We start from the raw sequence: 19,710 nt of genomic DNA on the forward strand, positions 1-19,710 counted from the left end.
TTATGTTAAGCTGCATTATATATTGCAGGGCATTATAACCATATCATCATGCAGATCACATAACAAGCCCCACATAATTCTGCATTATCTTCTTGTGGATGAATTTAAGAGAGCATGCATGCACAAAATATGGATTTTAAAGCCTTTCCAGGGGGCCTGCCCTTTGTTAAATGGGTGCAAATACACCTTGGCAAATCAAGTTTTCATTCATATATACAGTTTAGGTTCAAGTCTGCAAGACTGTCCATTTGTTTGAGATGTCCAATTACAAGAATATTATATTATATTTTACTCAATCTTACATATTTTAGCTCCTGGAGAGCATAAATGCCCCAATAGAGTGACCATATCCCCACACAACAATGAAAGCTTTACTAAAAGAAACTAACTTCCTTCTCTCTAAATAATTAGAAAATAGGTGGAACTTTCTACTGAATTAACAAAATATATATAATACATTGTTTAAATATTCTTGAAAAATTAGAACATTTTATCATATCTTTACTAATGTGACAAACATTTGCATATGTAACCTTTAAGCCTTTTCTGGTAACTCTTCATTGAACATGATCAGAAAAAGGAAATGAAAGCTCGTCATTTGGTTGTAGAGATTTCCTGCAAAGAAGAGATGTGTTTATGGTTGGAGGCCTTAGAAACACTGAGAATAGTGGCTCAAAATAATTGTATTGTCATTTGCAAAATAATATTGACAGGTCAGAATCTGAGGCAGAGACAAAACTGTTATTTAATGGTACCACACAAGAAAAAATAATGATATACATCCTCAAAAATATATATAATACAGTTTAGGTTTTTAACAACCCTCTTGTCTAAATGTTGACTTTAACAGCTTGCTGCCATGTATTTTCTTTTATAATCAAACAGCAGTGCCTATTAGTTGAGTGTCTGGCGCCCCCTACTGTTTAAAAAAAGAAACAATACTAAATATTTTAAGGCTTTTTACTCTTGTGCCTTGATTTGATTTGACCAAATGGAACAGGCCAATGACCAACTGAAGGGGCACACAAACTCCATATACAATCAGTATTGTTGGTAAGGTACTGCAGTAGGGTGTCAAGTCAGCCTGAGCATTTCAACCAAGTACAACTCATCTGAAACATAGTATAAAAGCTTATTTACATCTTGCAAACTATATACATCCATTCCCTGATGAATTCTCACACACCGTATTCAGTTTTAAGTGTCAGAATTTGTCCGCTGTTGAGTCGTTTTAGCTATCTTTGCGCCCTCTGTGCCGTGCTCTCTCTTCCTCTTCTGTCTCTTCTTCTGTCCTTCCTCTTGTCTGAATTGGTGCCTGTTGAAAAGAAGTCACATTTGCAAGCTGAGGCGCAGAAATTCATCTACCGAGCTAAAAATGAAACATTATGTGCCTATTTATATTGGCCAGGGACAACTGATGGAAATTAGCCTTTAAGGTAAACTCTGGCTCATACACTAATGAAATACAATGCAATTTATTTCATGAAAAGTGGTTTAGTATTTAAATAGAAAAAAGCAAGCCTGCATCTCTAAGAAGAATTATGTAAAAAAAAATACAAAAAATACAAAAATTATATCTGAATCAACAGTTTCCTGTGCACAGTGATGATCAACACAAATATATTTAACATTATCAAAATAACTGGAAAAGTTATTCCTGTCCACAGACACAAAAACAGCATATCAAACCTTCCTTTAGGCCTGTATGTGTGTGTAAAATGCATAGGATAGAGTGAGAATTGTTAATGAAGAGTGTTGCGACCTCACCTGGACTGCCAGCGGCGGCCACTGTTCCACACCCGACCAAAGGAGGGAAGCCAGTTGGCGTCTGTATGTGAGCTGTGATCAAAGTTGGCGCCCACTCTGTTAGGGGGAAGCTTCCTCAGCTTCTCTTGCTCCTCTGGAAAAATATATACAAGGCAATGTTAATGACCGATAGTCCGATAACATACATGGATGTAATCTTTCTTTTATTAAGACTGACTATGATTAAGAGTAGAGAACATGTATTGATAGTGGTTAAGTGAAATTATTTTATAGGTACAGCAGTTGTACATTAATCTAAATTTGTTGCAATAAATGGCAGTAAAGAAGTAAGTCTTCCTGGGTACGATTAGTGATGTGACAGCAGCCAATAAAACATAATTGCTCACGGAAATTGTCATCAAGGCTGGAACATTTGTTTGAGCAAACAAAATGCTGAGCTGACAACAAGTTTACACAACTGTGTGTCGTGTGTGTGTGCGTGTGTGTGATTCCTACTCTGTTTGAGGAACTCTTGGAGTGATGGACCGATTTCTGGATGTGCAGCAGCTCCGGAGGTTCCCTCCAGAGGATCATCCTGGAGCCAAGGAGGGACGGCACCTGCGACACAGAGAGGATATGTCCTTATTTTTCATCAATCACACACAAGAGGAGAACTAAGCTTACAACTAGTAGGGACACTGGGTTTGTACAATGTAAGTGTTTTATTAGGTCAAAGGAAACCAATGTCTATCCCTTAATATACTTGCAACTACACTGACCTTAACAGGACCATTTAGGGGATAATGTATTGCTTTGTGAAGAAGATTTCTCAGAGCGACAAAGGGAAAAGAAGAAATACTATATAACACTGTACCTGTATGAACATTTCCACTGTTCGATGAATCCTGTAACAGAGAAAACCAGTGTTGAAAAAAGGTGATCACATTTGTGATCTGTTATTTGTGAAACAATTAACTATTCAATCTATGCAAGTTCTTAATGAGAGCTGTATGTCTACCTGATAACCTATGAAAGTCAGGCCTTGCCCTGTTGCAGCCCACGGTGCTTCAACCATTGACTCGACAAAGCTGCTGCCCGCCTGCTGGTCTGATCCCTGAGATGTAAATTGAGAGCTGTTCCCAAGACAACAAGATGAGCCCCAAAAACAACAAAAGTTATTTCAAGTGCTTTTGATTTGACACAATGCAAAAAAGGATAAGATGTTGTTAGTGGACTCAGCGTTACCTGACAGCATCCTCGGCAGACATGTCTGTGCCGTTGGGTCCATTGAACAACTCCGTCTCTGCGTCACGCTGACATTGATTCAGGAAAAGCCAACAGTGGTTCATAGGAAGTCTGAGCGCTAATAATGCATCATCTCAGCTTTACAATCCCTACACACTACTTTGCCCCAAATATTAACACACAGACTTCTTTTTTTTAACATATATATATATATATAGTTTTGTGTTTCTCTTACCAGTGCAATCCATTTTTACCACCTCTAATCCATTTTTATCCCTCTAAACCACCCAAGCCTCCACATACAGTACAAGATTTCACCAGTCACAATATTTCGAGTTAAATAACATCTCCAGAAGATCATTGGTTAACTTCTCAGTTAGTTTCAATGATTTAGCTGGAGAATGGTAATATTTCCCAACTTACTTGCAACTGAATATCATAATCAACATTCAAGGCCACAGTGATGGATACTGCCACTGCATCGTTGGAAAACAAACCTCTAAAAGAGCCTGAAGGACCTCTTGACGATTCTTCTCCTGGGTCCGTATGGAATCAGCTTCCTGCAGCCACGAAAAGTAAAACATGGAAAAAACTGATTACTCTATGCAGACTTGATGTATTGGAATCAAGCTTAGCATACAGTGTATATCTGTGGTACAGGGACGATGCCCCCGAGGGTGACAGTTATAGTTTTTAGTTGAATGTCTCAACAGCTATTGCATGGATTACCATGAAATTTGACACACCTTGTTTAAGTTTGTACTTATCTCTGAGCACTATCAAGTCTAAGTACAGCTTTACAAAGCCCCAAGCATGCCTGAGGACTCTTAGGCTATATCGCAATGTCAAGGTAGGATCCTCAAACGGCGGAATTTGAAGGATACTACGTCATCGACATCCGCCGAAGGACTGTCCCAATGTCCAGGATATACTTTTCCTAATTTTATATTTCTTATTGTTTAAAGTGTAAATACTTTTTATATTTATTCTTGCTTTAATTGTTAATATTGCTTGTTACTATTCATCGTTATTTTATTGATGCTTCTTTCTAGTTTTGGTACACACTTTGCTGCTATAACACTGGAAATTTCTCCATCGTGCGAGTAATAAAGAAAATATATTATCTTATCTTAACAAGGTTATATTTGGAGAGTGATTTGGCATTACCTGTTTTATGTATTCATCCTCCTTTTCCACAAATGATTCCAATGCTGTTGCCACCTCAGCTTTAAACCTGAAAGAAAAATAATTCCTGCAGGGAATCTTTAATTTTACCAACAAATTTCATTTATATAGATTTTTGGATCACCAGGCCTACCTTTCAGTTTCCTCCTCTGTGATGATGACCTTGTCTCTAAACTTGGGGTCGGCCTTATTGTCCCACCAGAACTTGTGTGTATTCTTCCTGTGTTCTGGGCTGAAACCAGATAATGGAAAAAAGCATGAGTAAGAGAACTGAGTAAAGCCCAAACACGTTTGACAAATGTATGCGTTACTTTGGGCAACATGAGCCATATCTAAATAATCATATGAGCACAAAATATATTTGTCCAGATGACAATTTTCTAATGCAGAATACACAACAGAGACAATGATCCAAGGCTATTTCCTGTAGTTAAACTGCTTTCTTATAACAAGGGTGGATTTCTGGTAGTTTTAATTAAATGTTATGATAAAGACAGTTTGATGTTTGTATTAATTAAAACTTTGCATGGTTTAAAACAAACCTGCAGCCAATACATACAAGTACATGTCCTGTTCAGCTTTCCCACTTTAAACATTGGTTTATTGTACCTTTTTACCAATGTTAAATCAAAACATCTTTGATCAGATACTATTACAGGACACATGTGCAGTCACTATGAAACATCCTAATTCTATTTATGTTTCTGTCAAAATAAGCTAAATAAAACTTACGTGGCCATGTGTTCTATCAAGCCTCCGTACAGCACAGTCATGTTTCCGTCTGTCACATTTCTTTCAACTTCAAGCCCACAGCAGTAGCACCAGAATGTCTGCTTGTGCTGGGTGCAATCAAACTTTTCTACTTGGGGTTTTTTAAGTGTTCGGCGAGCTTCCTTCACCTAAGGAAGATTGGACAAAACAAAACAAAACAAAACAAATAAAACAAAATAAGGAGATAGAACGTGTATTGTTTGGCGGCATTAGTTATTTAACACAAAAATAGAAGTTAAAATCAAAATGTGAAGCAACGTGATATAATTTGCCGTTTGCCGCTTACCATAGCTAACATTAGCATCAGGGCGAGTACCCAAAAAGTCAGTAAAATAAACAAGCTGCTTACCTTTTCCAAGAATTTAAGAAGAACGACTCTAAGTCTGCTTTGGTGATTTTTTCCAAATATATGTCCTTTGCCAGTGAATGTTGTTTGCCTACATATAGCACAGTAATATGCACCCATTTAGATAATGTGTAAACCCCCTAACATATGCTTAACTGAACTAAAACCAAATACTACGATTCATTTTTTAAAATATATTTTCTAACGTGTACTTGACTAAAAATAAACACGACGACGCTAGCGCTAATAATTTGCTACCGGAAGCGATTCCGTCTCGTAATGTTTCCGCGCGGAACAAGTAACTAAACAGTTCCGTTCCTATCTTTAAGCGGAACGAAAGGCAAACACACCTGTATTGTCGGGAAAGCTAATAGTGCAACATCGATCGGAAGTAAGCAATACTGGCGCTAAATGCGGGAGCTGTATTGGTGTTTGGAAATAACTGGAAGATTGAAATAGTTGTGCTCATGCGTAGATAAATATTTCACTTACAGCTAAAGAACAATGTCTTCAGTTGCGTATTTGAAGGTGTTTGTCAACGAGCGACTAAATGCTGCTGTTGAAGAAATATTCGGAGTTTTTGAAAAAACTATCGTCGAGTACCAGGAAGAGATCGACCGTCAGCGCAGACTGTTGGATATCGTTTGGAAACCTGGAATAAAGTTACACAGGATAGGTATGTAAAGCTTCATCATAGGTATATTAAAAAAAACTAAAAGTTGAATGGGTCTCATATAGGATCATAATGATTTAAAGTCAAACTGCTGAAGCGTTTATATTATCACAATATACTTTCTGTTGTCCCTCCAGAGCTGCCACAGCAACGTGTCTGTGAGGAGGAGGAGGAGGAGGAGGAGGAGGAGGAGGAGGAGGTTCCTGCTGACCAGCAGCTCTGTCTTCAGGAGAGGAACTCCAGTCTGGACCAAGAGGACCCAGAGCCTCCACAGATTAAAGAGGAACCGGAGGAACTAGGCACCAGTCAGGAGGGAGAGCAGCTTGAAGTGATGCAGGAGTCCCCTACTTATGAGGAAAGTGACCAAAGTGAAGATCAGAGTACTGTGGTGGAGGAAAAGCCTTTAAACTACATTTCAGTTATGAGCTCTGTGGAATCAGAACCAAACACTGTCCATCAGCTCCTCGCTCATCACTCTTATGTATTCGACTACCAACATCAGCAAAGATTCAAGCACAGAGACTCAGGATCAACTAGAAAAGCAGAGCCACAACAACAGAAGAGACATCACAAAAGCAACACCAACCATGTATATAACCATACTATGTCAACGATTTACCGTAATAGTCACACAGGTAACACGTCTTTCAAATGTGACACATGTAAGAAAGCGTTTTCATTTAAGTGCAATTTGAAGAGACACATGAGAATCCACACAGGTGAGAAACCGTACCTTTGTAGGACCTGTGGGAAAAGATTCAATGACATGTCGGTTTTAAAAAGGCATACAAGAATCCATTTAGGTGAGAAGCGATATTCGTACAAACATAAAAGTGTGAAACCACACAATTACAGCACTTGAAGAAAAAGTTTTTATCAAATCTGACGTGAAAAAACTCCTGAGGATCAATATACACAAGAGAAACCATAGAGCTGCAACTCCTTGGCGACATTCACTTACTGACCCAAATATACTTTTGTAATAGTCAGTACTTGAATTTATACAATCTCCCTTGAGAAACGGTAAAAATATCTTAGTTTAATAAAGTAGTATGTTATCAATATTACTACATTGCTCCTATTTTTGTTAACATAATTTCTTGATAAAAATCATAATCTTCCAAATCTTTGAAAAATCTTTGTTTCACATTGAGGTTATACTCCCTATAAATGTTTCTTTTTGGGTTTTTTTACAATTTGTATATGCCATCTCAGTTATATTAGTGGGTTGTATCAGTTGTATCTGTTGTTGAGGTTGAGAAGCTTTCTCTCTTTAATGGTTTCTGGTCACTTGTATTTTCATCCTTACAACCAGTGCCTTTTTCACTGTCTACAGCATTTCTAATAGTTTCATAAACTGTAGATGGTGTGCTTAATTTAGAAAAATAACTATAGGAGAGGACGACCCAAATGGGAGTACTGCATACGTTGTGGGCATCAAATACTGTTTGCTGAGCTCATGTTAGTATTCTAACAATAAAGCTTTGTTTGGTGATCGTGTGAAAATACCAGATTCATTCTGAAGTTTAAACCTATAAGTAAATTCTATTCCTCGAGGCTGCATATGGGTGTGACTGACAGCAAGATAAAGTAGTCAAAATAAAGAATATATTTCTCAATGTGTTAACTAATAATATATAAGAGGGGTTTTAATGTTGCAGTATTCAGAGATGAATATATGTTTAAATATCAGTGGAGCTGCTTTTTATTAAGCAAGCATATATACAGTAGGGGAAATAAGTATCCAATACCTCAAAATGTTTCATTAAACGTATTTCCAAAGCAGCTATTTACATGAGATTTAGGCCAGATATCGTTATTGACTTAATAAAATGATGCACAACAAGAATTTTTGTCTCCTTGAAATTATTTCACATCTATTGTTTTTATTTAAAGGAATCTCCTGCAAAATTACTCTAAAGAGACTCAAGTTAAAGGTAGAAATACAGCGAAGATAATCTCCCTGTGAAATGAAGCAAGACAGCCGTAAAGTTTGAATCATTTTGTTATCAGATACAGTCCTCTGTTGATTTAGGTTTAATTTTCATTGTGATATGTTTGGAAGAGACTGATTAATAACGTTCTGAGAAGATATACACTTTATCTGTCAAGAATAAATCACATTGTCACAATCATTTCCTGGAAAGAGGTAAAAACAAAAAAACAAAAAACATATTTTTATTCCAACATTAACTTTAACTTTATTTTTTATACAGTCCATGGAGCAACTGTGTACTATCCAATCCAATCCACTTTATTTATATAGCACAATTTTAGCAAACACAAGGTTTCCAAAGTGCTGCACAACAATAAATAGATAACACAATACAAAGAGATGTAGAAAACAATAGAACAGTAAAATACAATAAGATAAAAATAAATAAATAGAATAAAATAAATAAAATGTACTGCCCGCACAAAATAAAATGTGCATGTATACAAATAGAAACATAAAATCAACACTCTACGTGGTGTTAAAAGCCAACGAGAAGAGGTGGATTTTAAGAAGAGACTTAAAATGAGACAGTAATTCATTACAAAGTTTTGGAGCTGCAATGGCAAACGCTCGTTCCCCTCTGAACTTCTCGAGTGAAAGCGGAACGAAAGGCAAACTCACCTGTATTCCCGGGAAACCTAATGGTGCAACATCGAGCGGAAGTAAGCCATACTGGCGCTAAATGCGGGAGCAGTGGGAATGTGAAGAGATAACTGGAAGATTGAAATAGTTGTGCTCATGCGCAGATAAATATTTCACTTACAGCTAAAGAAAAATGTTGTCAGTTGCGTATTTGAAGGAGTTTGTCAACAAGCGACTAAATGTTGCTGTTGAAGAAATATTCGGAGTTTTTGAAAAAACTATCATCCAGTACGAAGAAGAAATCGACCGTCAGAGCAGACTGTTGGATATCGTTTGGAAACCTGAAATAAAGTTACAAAGGATTGGTATGTAAAGCTTCATCATAGTTATATATATTTAAAAAAAACTAAAAGTTGAATGGGTCTCATATAGGATCATAATGATTTAAAGACAAATTGCTGAGGTGTTTATATCATCACAATGTACTTTCTTTTGTCCTTCCAGAGCTCCCACAGCAACGTGTCTGTGAGGAGGAGGAGGAGGAGGAGGTTCCTGCTGACCAGCAGCTCTGTATTCAGGAGATGAACTCCAGTCTGGACCAAGAGGACCCAGAGCCTCCACAGGTTAAAGACAAACCAGAGCCTCCACAGGTTAAAGAGGACCCAGAGCCTCCACAAGTTAAAGAGGACCCAGAGCCTCCACAAGTTAAAGACAAACCAGAGCCTCCACAGGTTAAAGAGGAACCGGGGGAACTCAGCACCAGTCAGGAGGGAGAGCAGCTTGAAGTGAAACAGGAGACTCCTACTTTTGAGGGAAGTGACCACAGTGAAGATCAGACTATGGACTTGATGAACGATAAATCTCAGAATACGGTTGAGGAAAATCTCACTTCAGTTGATAGCTCTCTGGCACAGGAATCAAACACTGATGCAGATGAGAGCCACAATCAGAAAGGTGGGAAACACAGAGACTCAGGATCAACGAGGAATGCAGAGCCTTCTATGATAAGCGAGCACAGTGAAGATCAGACTGTGGACTTGAATCCTGATGACACTTTAAGTTCAGCTGTGACAGAATCTGCAGTCATCATACCAGTTATAAGCTCTGTGCTACATGGTGCAACCAGTGACCACCAGCTCCTCTCTGATGATCGCTGCAGGCTTGGAGACTCAGGATCAACTAGAAAGGCAGAGCCAAAACAACAGAAAAGACTCACTAGAGCAAGAAGTCGCATTAACAATGTAAGCAGCCCTAACCTGTCGAAGGATAACTGTAATATATACCAAGGTAAAAAAACAATAAAAACAACAAACAACAACAAATGTGACAACTGTGGAAAAGATTTTATTTGTAAGTCAAAATTGCTGAGACACCAGACTATCCACACAGGTGAGAAGCCGTTTCATTGTAAGGTTTGTGGGAAAGCTTATGGACGTAGTGATAGCTTGAAAACTCACATGAAATCCCACACATTATTTTAAAATATCGGGAAAAGTAGCAAAATGAGTCGTGACCTGAAAATCCACACAAGAATCCGAAACAGTTGAGAAACTGTCAACTTGTAAAACGTGGGATCACTTTACAGTCTAAAAGGAATAAAAATCTAGTATGATAGTTCTATATGAAGCTTCCTAAAGGTTTTTATGGCTTCTGTTTTGTACTACTATAACAGGCAAAATGTTCATTGTAAATGTGCCTTCTTGATTTTTTAATTTAATCTTTTTTTTTTTTTCAAACTACCTCATTTATATACCTGGCCACATTTTTGGAATTTCCCTAAACGACATGCTGTATTTTTGCCGTCAATGATGTCACAGTCTGCCTCTGCATCCAACAAAAATGGAAGACCAGATGAGTGAAGTAATAATAAATGAGCATTTTAAAAAAAAATCAGTGTCTTGTGATTCTTTCTAGTGTGCAACCGGGTCAAAATTACTCCCATGCTGATCTAGATACAGTTTGATGGACAGGGAACCAGACAAAAACTGAAAATTGCACCCCACTTCCACTGTTGGAACATTAACAGTGTGACAACTAGTGGAAGTAAACAAGGGGCATTATTTTATTTTTTTCCAAGATAGTCTATATCTTTATTTACTATGACAACCACATCTAATACCTTAGTCCAGTCAATGGCTAAAGATTTATACAATTTGAACAATTTACTCAAGAAACAGAACTGAGAAAAACAAAAATAAACTTTTTTTAAACTTTTAACGTAGGAAATCATTCCTTCTTGGCATGATACATTTATTTATTTCCTGGAAACCTGAACATTAGTGTTGCAACAAATGACAATTGATTGTAAGGGGATTGGTGATTAAGGAAAAGGGTGTTGCAACAAGAATTATTCGGCAAGCAGTACTAAATGATCATATGGGAATCCATGCAGGTGTTAATTCCTGCAGCACATGTGGTAAAATATTCAAAAAGAAATCTACATTGAATTATCATATACAAATACCCAAAAATTTTGTTGGCCATCACGGTTGAAGAGTCATAAAAGAGTTCATACAGGTGAAAAGCCCTAACGGCAAAGCTTGTGGGAAATATCTAAGCAATACTTTAATTGGGAAGGCCTCATAGAGTGCATCCTGCCAAAAAACTGTCTATTTGAAAATAAGGAACCACATACATGCAGCACTTGTTGGAAAAGTTTGATAAAACAACCCATAAACAGAACAAACTATAAAGCTGAAACTCTGAAAAGTGTTGACCAACTACAATTAATATACTTCGGTTACAGCACCATCTTTGTAATTGTAAATAAAGTATTTACTATAAAGAGGCCATCTCAACAATGCTAAGGGTTTTAATTAACCTTTCTCTTTACTTTATATTACTGTATTATTCATATTTTTGCTTGCAAAAGCATTTATTTTGAATTTTTTTTTTATTAAAAAAAAATTAAATCCTTCAATGATGTTGGGTCCCTTGTGTTTCATCCTGCGCTTCATGTTTTTGTTAAAAGAAGCGAGTGGGACGTGGGAAGTGAAAAACGGAACGAAAAGATAAACTCACCTGCACTACCGGAACTCACCGGTGTGACAACCAGCGGAAGTAAATAACACAACCGATAGTGGCGTTAGCTGCATGTATGCATAGAATAAACTGGAAGATTATGTTGTTATAATGTAGATAACAGTTTCTTTGTTAATTGGGAAAAATAATGTCTTCATTTGAATATTTAAAGGAGTTTGTTAACGAGCGACTAGCTGCTGCTGTTGAAGAAATATTCAGTGTTTTTGAAAAAACTATTTCCGAGTACGAGGAAGAGATCGACCGTCAGCGCAGACTGTTGAATATCGTTTGGAAACCAGAAATAAAGTTACACAGGATAACACCAGGTGCGTAAAACATACTTTAATAGCATACAACAAGAATTTGATGTACAATCCCAACCGTTTAAATACTAATAATTGGCTTGAATGTCTCCATTTAGCACCGCAGTAGTGTCCTATTCCTTGTGTCCTCTGTCCCTCCAGAGCTCCCACAGCAACATGTCTGTAAGGAGGAGGAGGAGAGGAACTCCAGTCTGGACCAAGAGGACACAGATCCTCCACAGATTAAAGAGGAACCGGAGGAACTCAGCACCAGTCAGCAGGGAGAGCAGCTTGTAGTGAAACAGGAGACTGACCCCTGTTTGTTCACTCCTACTTCTGAGCAAAGTGACCACAGTGAAGATCAGTTTTTTAATCCAGCGAGAAGTCAAAGTGAAGCAGAGACAGAGCTTCCAGCTAGCATGTGTATCAGTTGGCTGAAAGACAAATCAGCCTGTGAAGCATATGAACCAAACAGTGACCACCAACTTATCACTTACAACTCTCACGCCGCTGAAAGCCAAACTCACGCTGGAGGCAAGCAAGGAGGCCCGGAATCGACCAGAAACGCAGGGAAAAAACAAAAGAAAAGACATCACAATAGCTTTATTCACACTAACAATTTATGTGAACCTACTATGTCAACAATTCACTGTAATGCTCCCACAGATAAAAAGTCTTTAGAGTGTGACACATGTGGGAAAGCTTTTAAGTATCAGTCAAAATTGCAGAGACACCAGAGAATCCATTCAGGTGAGAAGCCATATTCTTGCAGCATCTGTGGAAAAGGATTCAGTGTGATAACAGTGCTGACAACTCATATGAGAATGCACACGGGTGAGAAGCCGTTTCTTTGCAAAACCTGCGGGAAAAGTTTCTGTGAAATGTCGGTATTAAAACGCCACATCAGAATCCACACAGGTGAGAGACCGTACACTTGTACAACATGCGGGAGAGCTTTCAGACGTAATGGTGACTTGGTAGTCCACATGAGAATGCACTCAGGCGAGAAGCCGTACACTTGCAACACGTGTGGGAAAGATTTCAGATCGAGCAGTAACTTGAGATGCCACCTGAAGACTCACACAGAGGAAAAGCTGCAGTTTCACTGCAGCACAGACGTTTCAGGTGGAGTTGGATCCATTCGGATGATCAGCTATATACCTGAAAAACATGTTGAAGAGGTTTCATTACAGTAGAAATATTTATAAAGTTTTGTAAAGGGGATATCTTTTAATTGATACATTGCATTATGTTTGAGCAACAGCATTTCTTAAAACAGTCTTTAATTTCTCGAGGATCTTTGTTTCACAGCAAGTGGCTGTGCAACTAATGTGTGTTGTTTTTGGATGAGCTTATTTGCCAAATTTCATAAATGGTTGTATGTCAAAAGGTCAGCATACTGTGGTTTTTGTCAGTATTTTCAGTTTTTATCTGTTCAAAAGTCTGCTTCCTCTCATATTGTCACCTGTTCCTTCTGTCTGCCGAGCAAGTAGTGATGCACAGGTCGACCTGCAGGTGGGTCAAAAAGTGACAAAGTAGAGTTCAAAATAAGTTCAGACCTTTATGCTATGTAAAAATAAGATTATCAGGTATTCTCTCATGGCATTTTATTTGTGTCATTTTTCATACTTACCAAACCACTCAGGGCACCCCGGTGCCTGAAAGCAACTAGATTTTATACGTTTCCCCACTCTTATTCTGGCTTTTCCTTAAATGCTCCTTTAAATTAGTTGTAAGGAATTGATTATTTTCATTTCATGTTACACATAAATTTCCTTTACCAAATTTTCCAGGCAAAAATATTGAATTGACAGCAAGTCACTTTGCTGATTATGATTTTTTTACTGAACTATCTTCAGTATGTGAACCAAGTAAAAAATATAATACTAATAAAAAAAGCTTGACCTTAAAATAGTTGCTACAAAATGCTTTTAATACATAACTCAGTCAAACGGACAGGTACTAAGGAGTCATTTAGGTGTCATACTTTAAATTACCTAAAGTAATTTCGCACTTGTACTAACATTTTCAATGATGGGTAGCCTATTTTTTTACATTGTGTCATTGCCCCTGCCTTTGTTGAGTTTGCCCACCCCTGCTAATATGTTTTATTTAAAACTGGGACGTTTTGGCAACAACAAAATACATTAATTAAACGTACTAGTACCGAAAGAAGAACCGACTTCCCCTGTCAAATAAGACAAGACAGCTCTATGTGACAGCGGAATGAAAAATAACTCACTGCACACTGTCGGAACTTTAACAGTGTGACATTCAACGGAAGTAAACAACACAAGCTGTTGTAGCGTTAGCTCTGCGATATTGTAGCCGTTGTCCAGATAAACTACTTAATTTGTAATTAGGCAACAATGTCTTCAGTTGAGCATTTGAGAGAGTTTGTCAATGAGCGACTAACTGCTGCTGCTGAAGAAATATTTGGCGTTTTTAAGAAAACTATTGTGCAGTACGAGGACGAGATCGACCGTCAGCGCAGACTGTTGGATATCGTTTGGAAACCTGAAATATATTTGCACAGGATAGGTATGTTAAAAACCTCAAGTGGTCTTTAAGAAAATAGAGGAGCATAATGATTACTATTAATATAACATTAGTATTCATTCCTCATGTTCTCTATCCATCCAGAGCTCCCACAGCAACATGTCTGTGAGGAGGAGGAGGAGGAGGTTCCTGCTGACCAGCAGCTCTGTCTTCAGGAGAGGAACTCCAGTTTTGTCCAAGGGGACCCAGAGCCTCCTCAGATTAAAGAGGAACAGAAGGAACTCAGCACCAGTCAGGAGGGAGAGCAGCTTGTAGTCAAACAGGAGACTCTTACTTATGAGGAAAGTGACCACCAGCTCCTCTTTCACAACTCTCATGCAGCTGAGAGCCAAGATCAGAACGGAGGCAAGCATGGACCCTCAGGATCAGCTAGAAATGCAGAACCAAAACCACAGAAGATCCACCATGATACTCACGCAGGAAAAAGGGTTTTCCAATGTGACGTTTGTAGGAAAGCTTTTAAGTTTAAGTACCAATTGTATATACACTGGAGAGTCCACACAGGTGAGAAGCCATATTCTTGCAAAATATGTGGAAATAATTTCAGATTTAATAGCGGCTTTCAGGCTCACATGAGAACACACACAGGTGAGAAGCCGTTTGCATGCAAAACATGTGGGAAAGCGTTCAGACTTAGTAGTAATTTGATAGGGCACATGAGAACTCACACAGGTGAAAAGCCATATGTTTGCAAGACCTGCGGGAAAGGATTCTGTGAGATGTCGGTATTAAAAAGGCATGTGAGAATCCACACCGGTGAGAAGCCGTATGTTTGCGAAGCTTGCGGGAAAAGATTCTGTCAGATGTCAATATTGAAGAACCACACGAGAATCCACACAGGTGAGAAGCCATATACTTGCAAAACATGTGGGAGAGCTTTTGGACGTAACGGGGACTTGAAAGTCCACATGAGAATTCACTCTGGTGAGAAACCATATACTTGTAAAATATGTGGGAGAGCTTTCATACGTAATGGTGAAATGATAGCCCACATGAGAAGAGCCCACAGCGATGAGAGACCACACATTTGCAAGATTTGCGGGAAAAGATTCTGTGACATGTCCGTGTTGAAAAGCCACATGATAATCCACACGGGTGAGAAACCATATACTTGTAATACATGTGGGAAAGCTTTCAAACGTAACGGTGACTTGGTAGTTCACATGAGAACTCACTCAGGTGAGAGGCCGTATTCTTGCAAAACATGTGGGAAAGATTTTAAATCCAGCAGTAACTTAAAAGGCCACATGAGAACGCACACAGGTGAAAAACTGTGTCATGACAGCACAGAGGTTCCACTTACAGTCACACCCATACAGGGAAGTCATATACTTGAAAAACGTGTGGAGGAGATTATAGAATGAAGAGTTGCATGATGGACCACATGAAAATAGCCCGTGCTGAAGAGAAACCATATTGTTGCATTACATGTTGAAAACTAATCATTAAATGTTCACAATATACTGTTGTGACATCAAAAATGGCATTTTATAACATGAGAACTTAGTATATTGTTACGCTTTTGGAGAATTAACAAATTTAATGTTGTTCATTTTTTCAATTTGAGTGAGTTCTACTGCATGCTTGGGTTGAGATGAGGTGAGGTCTTGCAAGTAGGGAGAAGGTTTGTGGAATTAAACAATAAATAAATATACTCTGAGGCACATTTGTACTTTGTCATTAATTTTTCACACACTGAATCACTGTTATTTTTAAACATAAGAACATTGCTAATAATGTAGGAGGCTTTTTTAAATATAATATAATATATTATACATATATATATAATTGTACGGAAGAGGATTAGGACCACATATGGAAAAAAATATTTAAGTTCTGACTTTGAACTCAGAATACTGACTTTATTCTCTGAATTCTGAGTTTAAAGTCAGAACTCAAATATTTTTTTCATGTATGGTCCTAATCCTCTTCCGTATAATTGAATGTTTCTGTTTCTTACTTGAAAATATTTTTTTATATTGTCCTATTGTATTTGCAAAGTAATTAAACCAAATTTCCTTAGGGAATGGAGCGAGGTGGATGTTCACGTTTGTTCATTTTAAACAAATCAGTTGTCCCGCTTTTCCACTGCCCGCCCGGAACATTAACAGTGTGACCCCCAGCGGAAGTAAACAGTAGCGTTAGCTGCTAGTGCTACATGCACCGAATTTGCGGTAAAGACGATACCGTAGTCGTTGCTAAGATAAGGACACACATTATAATTAAACCGTAATGTCTTCATTTGAGTATTTGAGAGGATTTGTTAACGAGCGACTGACTGTTGCTGCTGAAGAAATATTCGGAGTTTTTGAAAGAACTATCATTGAGTACCAGGAAGAGATCGACCGTCAGCGCAAACTGTTAGACGTCGTTTGGAAACCTGGAATAAAGCTACACAGGATAGGTATGTAAAACATTTAAAAAGGGAATGCGACTCATACAGGATCCTAATGGTTTAACCTTCCTCTTGTGTTACCTGTTTTAATTTTTAAATGCGTGAAATTACCACATCAAGTTGTTTGTTGCATCGTCTTTTTGACTTTGTCAGGAATCTCTATTTAAACGAAATTTAAGAAACAACAACAATCTCACCAAATTATAAAATGCTCTGGTGAAAGTTTAAAACCTTTGTGTTATAATATGACATATAATGTTATAATAATTGAAATCCTAAACACACTGTCGGCTTAACCACACTGTAAGCGTTTTCATTGTTGTTGTTGTTGTTGTGGTTGTCCCCTATATTATTCTATGTATGTTATTTGTGTTTACATTACGTGTAATTTGTAAATATGTTTCTGAGTCTTTGTTGTCTAGAATTGTGTTTTAGTGTCTTGTTTTCATATTGTGGCTCCTAATAAGTAATCCACTGTTCTTTTTTGTTTATTCGTTAATAATAAAAATAAAATAAATAAATAAAAACACTGTAAGCCAACAGCTCACTGACAGCTAGCTCCTCTCCCAACCCTGTGAGCTTTAGTTAGGGGCTGAACAAAACAAACAAACAAAGATGGACATGTCAAGCCATGTAGGACATGCGTTAGACCAGTTTATGAGAGCTGGTGATTTGAAGACTACACATCTCCAGTTTGATGGCATGGTTCTGTTTTGGAAAATAAATAAATAAAGACCTTAGCCTTTTTCCTATAAGTAAATATGTATGGGTCGAAATTGACCTGTAAAACCGTTGATGTTACTATAGTTAATAATATTAAAATAAAAAATATATGTATAAAACAAATGTGTTTCAGAGATGTCGTCTAATACCCCATGGTAACAGCCAGGTAACATTACAACATTTAATTTATTTATATTATTGTTTTGAGGTTCATTTTAACATTTAAAAAAAAATTAAAACAAGGGGCATGCTGTCAAAAGAAAGGCCCGAAGGCTACACCAAAAAATATTAAAGCAAATCTTTTCATGGATAAGGAAGCCTAACAAGGTAAGGAACAAATTTGATGATAAATAATTGTTTTGATGGTATTTTATGAATAATTTAAGACACGGGCGAAAACCGACACATTAACATTAGAGATAGTAACAGTAAGCTAACACAAGAAGAAGGTTAAATACATGTATTGTATTTCTTTCTCAGAATTCCGTTTATATCATATTTCCTTTGTTCTCTGTCCCTCCAGAGCTCCCAGAGCAACTTGTCTGTGAGGAGGAGGAGGAGGAGGAGGTTCCTGCTGACCAGCAGCTCTGTATTCAGGAGAGTAACTCCAGTCTGGACCAAGAGGACCCAGAGCCTCCACAGATTAAAGATGAACCAGAGGAACTCGGCATCAGTCAGGAGGGAGAGCAGCTTGTCGTGAAGCAGGAGACTCCTACTTATGAGGAAAGTGACCACAGTGAAGATCAGACCATGTACTTGAATCCTGATGGAAGTCAGTGTGCAGCAGAGACAGAGCTTCCTGCCAGCATATGTTCCAATGATCTAAGAGACAAATCACCTACACATGCAGAACACAATCAAAATCACAATACCAACGGTAACACAAACAACATATTTGACTCGACTATGTCCACGTTTGACTGTGAAACTCCGAAAGCTAAAAAGCCCCTCAAATGTGACACGTGTCAGAAAGACTTTAAGTATAAATCTAATTTGCAAAGACACATGAGAACCCACACAGGTGAGAGGCCTTTTTCTTGCAACACATGTGGGAAAGGATTCACTGAGAGATCGAAGCTGAATAGCCATATTAAAATCCACACAGGTGAGAAACCTTTTTCTTGCCAAACGTGTGGAAAATATTTCAGAAGTCAAGGTAATTTGAAAGTGCACATGAGAACCCACACAGGTGAGAAGCCATGCATTTGTAAAATATGTAGTATTGATTTCAGATTGAGCCATGTCTTGAAAGTGCACATGAGAACCCACACAGGAGAGAAGCCGTTCATTTGCAAGACTTGTGGGAAAGGATTTAATGTCCAATCAGCATTGACACGTCATATGGGAACCCACACAGATGAGAGGCCATATTCTTGCCAAACATGTGGGGCAACATTCAAACAGAGTCTTGAATTGACAGACCACATGAAAGCCCACACAGTTGGCAGGCCATTTTCTTGCCACACGTGTGGAAAAGACTTTAAACGTTACAATTCCTTATTGAAGCACATGAAAAGAGCCCACACTGCTGAGAAGACTTAATACAATTAGTGTCAAAAGGAATTTGGGCAATTAGATTTCTGTTTTTTGATCTCATTAATGTATTCTTACCATAACGTTTTGTATGGTGATGATTTGAGTAATGTGGGATTCATTCTGAAGTTAAAAGCTATTAGCAATTTCTGTTCATCAGTGCTGCAGATGGGTGTGTGACATACAAAATAAAGTTATTTTCAGAGTGTTGAATTTGAGGTATTCTTTGATTATTCTCCTTTTAAACAACATATAGTTCTACCACACACAGGGGCCATTCTGCATGAGTAAGTTCATGTTTCGTCCTTAAATTAACAAAACTTCTGATAGCAAAATTGCACCAAACAAAAAACAACAAAAAAATCAATTTTATTGCCGTTTGATGGCTAAATAAGCCTATAAGATATACAGGTGCATCTCAATAAATTAGAATATCATAGAAAAGTGTATTTATGTCAGTAATTCAATTCAAAAAGTGGAAATAACACATTATATATATCCATTACACAAAGAATGAAACATGTAATGTCTTTTTTTTTATTATTTCTTCTAATTATAATGATTATGGCTTACATTTAATGAAGACCTAAAATTCAGTGCCTCAAAAAATGTTAATATTACAAAAGACCAATT

General features: G+C 37.7%; 4 protein-coding genes across 4 annotated transcripts; 3 read left to right on the forward strand and 1 right to left on the reverse strand.

The window, feature by feature from the left end:
* Positions 1–727: 727 nt before the first annotated feature.
* cenatac (centrosomal AT-AC splicing factor) lies at positions 728–5,590 on the reverse strand. The gene is made up of 11 exons (XM_059336810.1): positions 5,297–5,590; positions 4,909–5,075; positions 4,310–4,408; positions 4,159–4,225; positions 3,489–3,551; positions 2,992–3,059; positions 2,765–2,879; positions 2,621–2,651; positions 2,263–2,364; positions 1,768–1,900; positions 728–1,315 (listed from the first exon to the last, which is right to left on the reverse strand). The coding sequence occupies exons 1-11, from the start codon at positions 5,411–5,413 to the stop codon at positions 1,198–1,200; spliced, it is 1,080 nt and encodes a 359-aa protein (XP_059192793.1). The 5' UTR covers positions 5,414–5,590; the 3' UTR covers positions 728–1,197.
* A 6,022-nt stretch (positions 5,591–11,612) lies between these two features.
* LOC131974485 (zinc finger protein 3-like) lies at positions 11,613–13,410 on the forward strand. The gene is made up of 2 exons (XM_059336805.1): positions 11,613–11,891; positions 12,030–13,410. Exons 1-2 carry the CDS (start codon positions 11,714–11,716, stop codon positions 13,061–13,063), a joined length of 1,212 nt encoding a protein of 403 aa, XP_059192788.1. The 5' UTR covers positions 11,613–11,713; the 3' UTR covers positions 13,064–13,410.
* A 613-nt stretch (positions 13,411–14,023) lies between these two features.
* LOC131974478 (zinc finger protein OZF-like) lies at positions 14,024–16,088 on the forward strand. Its single transcript, XM_059336799.1, has 2 exons — positions 14,024–14,408; positions 14,511–16,088. Exons 1-2 carry the CDS (start codon positions 14,237–14,239, stop codon positions 15,788–15,790), a joined length of 1,452 nt encoding a protein of 483 aa, XP_059192782.1. The 5' UTR covers positions 14,024–14,236; the 3' UTR covers positions 15,791–16,088.
* A 450-nt stretch (positions 16,089–16,538) lies between these two features.
* Positions 16,539–19,316, forward strand: LOC131974486 (zinc finger protein 239-like). Its single transcript, XM_059336806.1, has 2 exons — positions 16,539–16,830; positions 18,068–19,316. The coding sequence occupies exons 1-2, from the start codon at positions 16,659–16,661 to the stop codon at positions 19,084–19,086; spliced, it is 1,191 nt and encodes a 396-aa protein (XP_059192789.1). The 5' UTR covers positions 16,539–16,658; the 3' UTR covers positions 19,087–19,316.
* The last annotated feature ends 394 nt before the right edge of the window (positions 19,317–19,710 follow it).

Source organism: Centropristis striata, chromosome 7 (genome assembly GCF_030273125.1).
Source record: "Centropristis striata isolate RG_2023a ecotype Rhode Island chromosome 7, C.striata_1.0, whole genome shotgun sequence".
NCBI classification, from domain to species: Eukaryota; Metazoa; Chordata; class Actinopteri; order Perciformes; family Serranidae; genus Centropristis; species Centropristis striata.

What these genes read in the sequence shown, in the direction of transcription:
- LOC131974478 (XM_059336799.1), top strand. Translation starts at nt 14,237, where the DNA reads ATGTCTTCAGTTGAGCATTTGAGAGAGTTTGTCAATGAGCGACTAACT. An exon ending in AATATATTTGCACAGGATAG is followed by an intron (nt 14,409 to 14,510) that starts GTATGTTAAAAA and finishes CTATCCATCCAG; the next exon opens with AGCTCCCACAGCAACATGTC.
- LOC131974485 (XM_059336805.1), top strand. Translation starts at nt 11,714, where the DNA reads ATGTCTTCATTTGAATATTTAAAGGAGTTTGTTAACGAGCGACTAGCT. An exon ending in GTTACACAGGATAACACCAG is followed by an intron (nt 11,892 to 12,029) that starts GTGCGTAAAACA and finishes CTGTCCCTCCAG; the next exon opens with AGCTCCCACAGCAACATGTC.
- LOC131974486 (XM_059336806.1), top strand. Translation starts at nt 16,659, where the DNA reads ATGTCTTCATTTGAGTATTTGAGAGGATTTGTTAACGAGCGACTGACT. An exon ending in AATAAAGCTACACAGGATAG is followed by an intron (nt 16,831 to 18,067) that starts GTATGTAAAACA and finishes CTGTCCCTCCAG; the next exon opens with AGCTCCCAGAGCAACTTGTC.
- cenatac (XM_059336810.1), bottom strand. Translation starts at nt 5,413, where the DNA reads ATGGGTGCATATTACTGTGCTATATGTAGGCAAACAACATTCACTGGC. An exon ending in AGGATGAATACATAAAACAG is followed by an intron (nt 3,552 to 4,158) that starts GTAATGCCAAAT and finishes TCGTGGCTGCAG; the next exon opens with GAAGCTGATTCCATACGGAC. An exon ending in TCTGCCGAGGATGCTGTCAG is followed by an intron (nt 2,880 to 2,991) that starts GTAACGCTGAGT and finishes TCTTGGGAACAG; the next exon opens with CTCTCAATTTACATCTCAGG.